At 54.2% G+C, this 10,343-nt stretch overlaps 1 protein-coding gene across 1 annotated transcript; it reads right to left on the minus strand.

The window, feature by feature from the left end:
• Positions 1-5,601: 5,601 nt before the first annotated feature.
• FOXC1 (forkhead box C1) lies at positions 5,602-8,104 on the minus strand. Its single transcript, XM_066268526.1, has one exon. It carries the CDS (start codon positions 7,965-7,967, stop codon positions 6,318-6,320), a length of 1,650 nt encoding a protein of 549 aa, XP_066124623.1. The 5' UTR covers positions 7,968-8,104; the 3' UTR covers positions 5,602-6,317.
• Positions 8,105-10,343: the final 2,239 nt, after the last annotated feature.

The raw sequence follows: 10,343 nt of genomic DNA on the forward strand, positions 1-10,343 counted from the left end.
GTTCTGTGTGATGGGGCGTCCCCAGACCCTGTCTGGTGTCCCACCACCAAGGTCAATGGAGAGGCCCAGCATCCTGGCCGTGGCTGGCCACCCACTGCTCATTCCTTGGGCTTACAGATTGCACTCTCGTGCCACCCAAGTACCATCAAACTGTTCGACTTAGTGGGCAAATGAGCAGCCCACCAAGTCTCCAGGAGCAACCCGCAGAGAAAGCTAGAAGAGGATGGACAGTTTCATCCAAATGACCAGCAGTGCTAACTCTTGGACTTGGAGTAATCCAAAGAGGGACCAGAGAAAGATGCTCTTTGGGAGAATAGAGAGAGGTGTGTCATCTGGAAAAACAAGAGGCCTGGGGAAGCAACTCTGTGGCTTTTGGGGTCACCCTCCCAACCCCAGGTGGAGAGATTATGAGCTGGAAACAATGTCAGGACCTCTCTTGCTCATGTAGAACCTGCCTCTCCCCTTGGGCTGTGTTTCCGGTGGAAGCTCCACCCTTCTCTCTTGTCTGGAAGTCCCTGGCCTATATGGAAGGAAATTCCAGATCCTACTTCATCTCCAATAATACGCTCAATATGCTGCAAATTAAAAATCAGTGAGGGAAAAAATCAAGTAAACAACAAAAAAATTAATATAAAACAGGTTTCTTTGGAGCCAGGCTCTGATGGGAAAGGGGTGCGACAAAGGTCCTAAGTCACGCCTTATGCACTCTACAACGTATTTTGGTTTCCAGTGAGGTGGACATGGTACGTTTTGCCCAATTTTCCACTCTTAATCACATTTAGAATGTTGTGGAGAAGCAGCTTTCATTCTCCTGAATAGGTTTTGGAGCTGGAATTCATTTAATTAAGTATTGCTCCTTTCCCAACCTGACTAGGACCTGGAACCTGCCAGTCCCACTCACTTAGGGCAGCAGGTCTTTCTGAGGACTAGGAGTAAGATCTGGTCCTGTGTGCCCAGCCATCACCCAAAGTGCTCAGCTCCAAGGCGGGGGCGGGGGAGGGGGACTCAATTGGAGTGAGGACATTTGGCATATCTGGCATATGGGGGGGGGGGTTCAGGGCCTCCAGGCCTTCTGTGAGAAAGAGTGTGATGAGTGAAAGTAACAGAGACAAAAAGGGGGACAGAGATACAAAGAGACACAGAACTTAATGATTATATTGGATTCACACCCAAAAAGAGAAGATAGAAATATCAGGCCACAAAAGTTCTGGCTATGACTATAGAGCCCAAATACTAAAGGAAGGCCATTCGTTAAATAGCTCTTAGTCTTGTTATAAATTGCAACAGGAGCTTTCAGAAAAGTGGGGTTTCTGAAGCTGGCGTTTAGGGTCCCATGGCAAATCTTAGTGGATTTTTTTCATCCTTGTGGCCACTGTCTGAATAAATTAGGCTTTGTTTTGTTGGGAGTTCTCCTGAGCTTAAGGCTTGCCTAATCTTTGCCCTCCCCCCCCCCATATTCCCCACAACTTGGTAGGGTAAGTACTCCAACAAAGTTTCTTGATCCATCTCTCCCTGCACCCCCCCCCCCTTCAAAGCTCTCTGCTTGCTGAAGAATGACTGCCCCATGCAGAATGTATTCTGCCTGGCCAGCTTTATTACATGGCTGCCATCAATCTTGCCCCCTAACGTGACATTTGTTTATGACTGGGTGGGAAGGGCTAATGGCTTCATGAACTGGCTCTGAAATGAGTCTAGGAGGAATCTAAAGGCCCTGCAACACCAGGCAGGACCCAGCGGTGAGAACGTGAGAATGGTCACTGAGGAAAAAAACAGAACCCCTCCCCAGGAAGGCCAAGATGTGCTGTGCAGGTAAAAAGCAACTGTCACTCCAACCAGCCTTGCTTCAGGTGCCACTAGTATCCAAAGCCTGGATCCGTTATGGAGGTGTCAGGGCCCTCTTGAGCAGTCTGTCCAGGCAGCCTGCACCAACAGAGGGTTCAGGACTTCTGTGGAGTTTTGCATCATTAAGAACAAAACAAATGGCCTTCCACCTTAAAAATTGACACTCTTCTTTAGGGAATTGGGTGGGAGAGAAAAGGTCTTGTCCCTTCCTCACCTATTAAAGTTCAGGGGAGCCCAGTAGGGGTATAAGGCACTCTTGTTTCCTGACCCCTGTTTCTGACCCCACAGGAAACAGCCAAGAGCTTATGAGCCACCAGCACAATCGAGCCTTATTCCTCTGCAAACATCGATTATTAATGACAAAAACTGTGTGGAATGATAAATCGGATAATGCATGCTTGTTTGCATGCAGTTTAGTGGGAGAAAGGTTGCTAATGACACACCTTTGGAAACAGCATGCATTCCTACCAGATATGCATTACATCAAATGCAAGCTTTCAGATGGCAGGTACCATGATGGCATTGATTTGCTCATGGTATAAATTGTTAAGAAAATATATGTGCCCACTGCTACACAAAATTCTATCCTAAAGCCTTCTACAGTGCCTAATTTAAAATTAGCTAAGTCCCTATCGCTGGGTCCTGCCGGGTGTCACAGGCTAATTTCAAAATGCACTGTTAGTTAAAATATCAGGGAGTTTTCTTAGAATATTTTACAGAAAATAATTATCCTTATTGCTGAAAAAGTATAGATTAAATGTGCAAACCACTAAGGAATACATAGCTCTCCCAGATTAAATAAGGTTGGCAGGACTTTTTTTCTTAAATTGTATACCAGAACCCATATGCAAATATAGTGATAGTAGAAACTAACACATATGTAGTTTTCAACATCAGAAAAATGAGAACTTTTGACCTTCCACTCAAACCTAGGCAACTCATGTAGAAATAACTACCTTTGCTGTGTACATGTGATACAAACAGCCTCCTAAACACATAAGACCTCCATACCTAATTCTCAAGCTCTGGAATCCAAGAGGGCAAAAATGATCGCTAAGAAGGCTTCCCGGGTAAGCACAGACGCAGTCAGGAGCTCCCCTCAGTCCGCGGAAGCCAGAGCACCGGTCTCTTCTCCAGCCACAGGGACTCTAGACCCAGGAAGAAGGAGCGAGGGGTGCCCGAAGCCCACTCCGCGGCCTGGCAGGCCGGGGAAGAACTCCCCAGGGCGCCCACTCCGGCCCAGACCGCCTGTGCTCCCCCTGGACGCCGGGGCCGAACCTTGCCCGCACGCCCGCTTCTTGGTTTGGCAGCCCACAGCTTGGGGCTGCGTGGTCGAGCTCTTAAGGGCCAGACTGGGCCGAAGCCGGGGCTTTACTGCAGCCGCGACGCTCGGGGGCTACAAACCCCGGGTCAGAAGAGGTGCAGAGGGCTACGTACGGGCACATGGACCCCGGACACTCCGAACCCGCCGACCTTTAGGCGAGCGACTCCCGCGCCGGCCACTGCCAAGTGATTTGTGGCCTCCATCAACCGACCTCCCACGCCGCGAGGACGCAGCCCTGCCAGAGAGGCCGCCTAGGGCCGCAGCGCCGAACAGGGCTGGTCGGCGCAGCCAGGCCGAGGGGCGCTGACTGAGGACCCTCCTTCAAACCTGCGGCTGCCCAGCTGCGGGCTGACGCGGGGCGCGCTGTCACCCGGGAGCAATAGAGTGCCTATGGCCTTTCCACCCCGGCCGAGCTCCTAAACCACACGTGCGTCTTTACAACAAAGGCGGCGAAGAGGAGCGTGCCGGGAAGCGCTGGGCCGAGCGCGCGAGGATCGGCGCAGAGCCCGCCGCCTTCCCGTGGCTGCCCGGCGGGGCCTTCGCCTGCCCGCTCACCCTGCCCTCGCCACCTTCCCACCGGCGCTGCCTTCCCGGCGCCCACGCTCTGGCCCGTATACCCCGCCAAGGTCTATTCGGACTCGATTTTCTCCGCAAACAACCCATTTCGGGAGCAGGCAACGAGGAGCCAGGGAAGGGGCGGGGCGGGGGCGACGTGGGGGGAGGAAGGAGCTGCAAACACAAACAAGCCGGGCCCAGCCGCGGCGGGTAATTACAGCTAATTAGCTGAAGAGCCTAGAGTCCGGGAGCGGCGTCCGGAGGCCGGCGCGGGGCCGCAAGAAACGCCCCCCGGAAAGCCCGCGCTGGGCCGCCGGTCTCCGCTCGCCCTCCCCTTCCTATACTCCGTCCCAAAATGTTGAGCCAGGCAAGTCGGAAAAGCAACCTTCTCCGGGTGGCCCGAGCTGCCCGGCCTGGAGATCGGTCACCAGTCCGAAGGGACGGGGCCATTTGGTCACCTGCTGCCGCCGCTTTCCTTCCAGGCCTAGACAACCCAGCTCCGGCCACCAGACCCTTTGTCCTCAAAGCCCGGCTCCCCGCTCGGCTCGCAAAAGTGAACCAACGCACAAACTCAACGAGCTTTGTCAATGGAGTCTTTCCCTTCACAGCCCACCCAAAGGGGGGAACCCAAGCAAGCTTCAGGCAGCCCCGGGACCTAGCGCTGCGACAGCCGCGCGTAGGCTCCACAAGCAGCAGTGCGGCCAGTTCCAGCCGACCTGACCCGAGGAGACAACCGTGCCCTGCGCCACAGCAATCTTCCCTGGCTATTAGGTTACCACTCTGAGCAAAGAAGACCCGAGTAAATCAGAGGCCACGTAAAGCAGTTTTTTTTTTCCACTGAAATTAGAGTGTATTTATTTGCAGCAATCCTTTAACAATGATCAAATTTTGACAACAAGCAACAGCAATTACTGCTAAGTGTTGCCTCCAGATCAGAGCGGCAGATAGCAGGAAACTGTATTATCTTGAAAACAAACTGAAAGGCCCGAATGTCTGTAATCAAATCGCCATCTCTCCAAAGTCTGATTGACAGGGCTGATCACCCTAAGATAATGAATTTATTACATTTCCTGGGTTATTTACAAAGGGGGAGGGCCAATCCGATTGCCTTCTAGGTTTAACTGTAAATTACCAAGAAAAATTGGGACTGAAAAGAAACCACCCTAGACTAAAACGTTCTGCTCTTCTCTCCTTCCTTCTTATTCCTTTAAATCTTGTTCAAAAAAATAATTGTTCTACAAACGTATCTTCTAAAAAAGTTTCCCAAAGATTAGAATTCCCTTTCCAACCCACAGTACATTAAAAAATAATAATAATAAATCCTTCTACATAACACATAGAGGACTGTAAGTATGGATGAGTTATATACATACACTTAAAATGGTTTATTTTCCCTCATATAAAGTAGTGTAAAAATAAGAAAAAATATCCAGCATTTGGTTTATAGGGATGTATAATACACGTCCCTTTTTTTTTAATGTGCTACACAAGCCAAATATTCATCTGGAGGCACATTCTATACACACTCTCTATACACAGGTATCGCTGGTAAAGAACGCTGATTCATAGGCTTATGATTTCCAATAATGTTCTGTCATTACTGAGAAAATGTATTTGTGTACATGCCAACTCAGATCTGTTTAGGAAAATATGTTTTTACTAGCCACAAAGCAAGCTGACTATATAGTACATATTGCAGAAGATGCTGCAGGGGAAAAATAACCCAAAAGAGTTTTATGTGAACTTTAACAGGAAATAGATGGTTTCTCCATTTTTCAGAGATTTAGGAGACTAATAATAATGTCTAGTGTTTTTAAAGTCTCTGAAATCTTTCTTTCTTATAATAATTAAGGCTGTATTAAAGTATCCAGGCATATAGGTGTCATTCAAACTGAATGGTAATTTATTAATAAACAATGAATATGTTCAACAAAAAGAAGATAGAATAAGATTAATACAGTTTCCCTTTTTATAATGAAAAAGAAAAAGGCACAATGTAAGTTTCAGACAATTTTAACGTCAGGTTTTGGAAACACTTTCTGGCGTTTGGTCCACGACATCCAACTACAAATCAAAAATAAATTACTATGTTGAAATTTACATTTTAAAACAAGTCCATGAATAAAAGAAAAGCGATTTTCATATACGGGGACTTTTCCCCCTCCTTTCAACATAGGATAAAATAATATCTTATAGGTGACAGGGGAAGGGAGGAAGAGGGGAAGGTAATGGGAGAGACGAAGAAAAGGATAGCGTGCTCTCTGAAAAGCAAGAAGAAACTTACGTGTTATCTGCAGTTAACACTGTCCTTTAATAAACCATGATTTTGCTGTCTCTGTGTAAAATGGTTTACGTTTTTGTTTATTTAGATAAGGCAAAGTGAAGTCGGCTCTGAATTAATCTTTTAAGATTTTTGTGTGTGTGTGTGTGCTGGTGAGTTGAACTTTTGGAGGGATTCTGTTCGCTGGTTTAGTGAATGTTCTTCAAGGTTTTAATAATTGGATTTCTTTTTTGGTTTCGATTTTGTATTGGTGGTTCTTTTAGCTGTTCCTGCTCTGGGGTTTGATTCAGTTGGGCTTTGAGGGGGGCAGGAGTGTCAGAACTTGCTACAGTCATAGACGAAAGCTCCGGACGTGCGGTACAGCGACTGGCTGGAAGGGAAGGCCATCTGACAGCTACTATTCCCGTTCACCGGAGAGTTGTTCAAGCCGATCCTCTGCGACTCGAACATCTCCCGCACCGAGTGGAAGTTCTGCTGCTGGCTCGGGTAGCCCGCTGCCGCCGCCGCCGCCGCCGCGCTAGCCAGGTGGCCCAGGTCTCCGCTCGCCTGGTTCAGGTACCACGAAGTGAGGCGGCCTTGGTGGGCTGCAGGGTGGTGGCCGGCCTCCTGGCCGCTGCCGTGACTCAGGGAGGAGGAGCTGCTGCTGGTGACCGGGGGCAGCGAGTAGTCGGGCAGGGGGTCGTCCACGGCCGAGCCGCCCGCACCCCCAGGCGCGCCCTGCAAGTGGCCGCCGCGCTCCCCCGCCGCGTAGAGGCTCATGGCCTGCAGGTTGCAGTGATAGGTCCCGGCGCCCCCCGCCCCGCCGCCGCCGCCGCCGCCGCCGCCGCCGCCGCCGCCGCCGCCGCCGCCCGAGCTGCCGGCGGTGGAGCTCTGGCTGCAGGGGGAGCTGTAGAGGGAGCTCTGGCCCGGCGAGTAGGCGCCGAGCGACAGCGGGGGTGCGATGCCCGCGCGGGAGGACCCGGCCGCCGAGGCCAGGAGGCTCGACCCAAGCTCCGCGGCCGCGCCCTGAGGCGACCCCCGCAGCGACGTCATGATGTTGTCCACGCTGAAGCCCTGACTGTGGGGCGGCGGCGGCGGCGGCGGCGGCTCCGCGCCGTCCAGGCTCAGCGGCCGCGCGGACGCCAGGCTGCCCGGAGGGCTGCTCCCGCTCGACAGGCTGCTGCTGCTGCTGTCCGGACTTTCGATTTTGGGCACCGCGGCGGCGCTGCCGCTGCCCAGGGCGGCGGCCGGGGACAGGGGCTGGGGCGGCGAGGGGCACGTACCGTTCTCGGTCTTGATGTCCTGGATGCGCACGGGCGGCGGCTGCGGGCCGGCAACGGCGCCCTCGGTCTGCTCGGGCGGCGCTGGCGGGGGCTGGCGGCCGGCCGGCGGCGGCGGCGGCGGATCCTTGAGGTGCAGCCGGTCCTTCTCCTCCTTGTCCTTCACCGCGTCCTTCTTCTTGAAGCGCCGCCGCCGCCGCAGAAAGCTGCCGTTCTCGAACATGTTGTACGAGTCCGGGTCCAGCGTCCAGTAGCTGCCCTTGCCGGGCTTCTTGTCGTCGCGGGGCACCTTGACGAAGCACTCGTTCAGCGAGAGGTTGTGGCGGATGCTGTTTTGCCAGCCCTGCTTATTGTCCCGGTAGAAGGGGAAGCGGTCCATGATGAACTGGTAGATGCCATTGAGGGTGATCTTTTTGTCCGGGGCGTTCTGGATGGCCATGGTGATGAGCGCGATGTAGCTGTAGGGAGGTTTCACCATGTCCTTGGGCTGCGGCTGCGGCGTGTAGGGCCCGTAGGCGCGGGCCATGCCGCCCGGGTACTGCTCGGCGTGCGCGGGGTGCGAGTACACGCTCATGGGAGCCGGCATGGCGGTGTAGCCTCCCCCGGCCGCCGCCGCCGCCGCCGCGCGGTAGTAGCTCTGCTCGCCGCCGAGGTAGGGCACCACTCCCAGGGAGTTGGGGCTGGACACGGAGTAGCGCGCCTGCATGGCCCCCGCTCGCCGCCGCCGCCGCCCCGCGCCGCCCGCCGTCCCCCACCCTCGCTCAGGTCGGCCGCGCCGGGGCCGGCCACCCAGTCCGAGTCCCGGCCTCGCGGAGCTGGTGTCGGGCCGCCGCCTCCCGGAGCCGCCGGCAGCGTGCGGCCTCTCCGTGCGCTCGCTCGGGCTCCTGGGGCGCCTCCGGCCACTTCAGGGCCCGCGCCCGCCGCCGCCGCCGCCGCCGAGGGGAGTCGCCGCTAGGAGAGAGGGCCAGACAAGGACGCAGCAGACGGCCTGGAAGGAATTCGCGGAGCCACTTTCAGGCGAGGACGGAAAAAAAAAAAAAAAAAGCCAGAACTAAAAAAAAAAAAAACAAGAAGGCGCTCTTCTCGCCACACTGCCTGCGCCTTCCCGGAGACTGCCCCGAGCCGCCGGCGGAGGCGGCCGAGTCACCAGAGCAGGGGCCGCGCGCCGGCCGGCCGCCTTCCCGGGCCCGCGTCACCTTTTTTTTTTTTTTTTTTTTTTTTTTTTTTCCAGGCTCTCGCGCGCCGGACGCTTAAGATAGCATTGGAAAACTTCTTAACTTTTGAGCATCCGTCACCCAGGCGAGGACTTTTTTACCCAGTTAACATTTTTTTCCGGGGAATGGGCCCCGCCTTACCGCAGCAGCAGCCAATGGGAGGCGAGAACCGCCTCTGAATGAGTCCGAGGCCGGGACGCGTGGGGCAGCGAGAAGACCGCGGGGCTGACCACACGCGCGCCGGCCCGCTGGGTCCCGCGCCCAAGCTCAAGCCCCTGCCTGCCCCCCCGGCCTACATCGCAATCGGTTTGTAGCCCCGCGCGCACACATCCCTTCCGGCTCTGGGCACTGTCTCCCACCCCGCGCGGTCCGCAAGGACGTCCATTGTTAACGCAGTTCCCTGGGTCCTCCTGGGACCCGCGCAGACCCTTCCTCCGCCCAGGGTTCCCAGATTTCACCGACTTCTCGAGCCCCAACTCGTGGTGGCTCTCCCATTCCCTGACCGATCTGGCCGCCTCCAGCTCCGGGGTTTCCCGACCTCTCCTCCCCCCCCCCCCCCCCCCCCCCGCCTTTCCTCTCTCCCTACTTCTTCCCTCCCCTCCCGGTCGCCCAGTGAACTCATGGGGATCACAGATGTCTCCAGTTTTTTCCCACCTGGAGGCTCTCCTGTCCTGAGCTAGGTTAGAGTTTTAAGCACTCAGTCATAGCCGTGGTCTGTCCCTGGTAGGGAAGGGCTGTTGACCCACCTCGATATCCCCGTGACCCCTCCCCAATAGAAATAAGAGGGGAGGAAAAGGGGTTTCCGGCGGTACTTCGCTCAGGTAGACTGTCCGCCCCACTGTGGGACGTCCTGCTCGTCGGCCTCTTAGGACCCTTGGCGGCCCGAGGATGCTTGCAGCGCAGGATGCTGGAGCCAGGACGCTTTCCTGCGTTGCCCTTTGGGGAAAATGCGGAGTTCCTCACTTTCGCAGTGTACCATCCTCTCAAGCTCGGTCCGGCACGGCCCGGCTTACAGGAGGGGTGGTTAGGCTGCGGGCTCAGTGATACTAGCAGGTGTAATGGCAAGCAAATAAATACTCCAAAAGCTTAACGCGTCCCAGTCTAATCTCCATCTGCACACACGCGGGTCTGCGGGCTCGCAGAGATAACGGGTGTTTGGTGGTGGTGGTGGTGGGGGTTGTAGGGGGAATGCTCAGAATCGCACCTGCAGGGCGGCTCAAGGATTCTGGTGGATAAGCACAAGTGGCGTATCCTTATTTCTGGATGACTGGGATGGAACGGGAAGAAGAGAAATGAGAGGGAAAGAAACGAAGGAGTAGGAAAAACATGGGCCTCCCTCTGCCTGCAGCGCGATTCTGCATTTGGGCAACTCCAGAAAAGACCCTCCTAGAGACTGAACACTAGATCCTTTACTGGAAGCTGGGAAAACGGGTGAGTTGAGGAGACTGTGAAGAAGGTTATCATGACTCATTTAAAACTTCCACTCACCCAACTGCTGAAAAATTTTAAATGTAAGTACGTATCGAGAACCCCTTTTGGCGTCCTGGGTGGAATCTCAGCTTCCTGTATACAAAAATTCTAATTGCCTCTTCAATTGTTAGATGTCAAGAGCGCTGACTTGAGTAGGAGGCTCAGCTCCGTGTCATTTGAACATTTAAAAATATAGATATATTGCATTTCATAATGGACGTTTCTTGGAGAGAAGAGGATCTGCTACTTCCAGAACTAGCCTGTGGGGGGAAAGGAGTGCCCGGAATTTCCGATTCCTGGGGTCTCTTCCTCTTGGCCTATTTTGCGCTTTGGGCCACTTAAAATTCCCTTTCCTAGGTGTTCGCAAGGCCGAGTCGCTGATGGGTTGGAAGAACACT

The sequence above is a fragment of the Saccopteryx bilineata genome, chromosome 3 (genome assembly GCF_036850765.1).
Source record: "Saccopteryx bilineata isolate mSacBil1 chromosome 3, mSacBil1_pri_phased_curated, whole genome shotgun sequence".
Lineage (NCBI taxonomy): Eukaryota > Metazoa > Chordata > Mammalia > Chiroptera > Emballonuridae > Saccopteryx > Saccopteryx bilineata.

Bases quoted from the DNA above. Each gene is read 5' to 3' on its own strand.
- FOXC1 (XM_066268526.1), bottom strand. From the start codon at position 7,967: ATGCAGGCGCGCTACTCCGTGTCCAGCCCCAACTCCCTGGGAGTGGTG.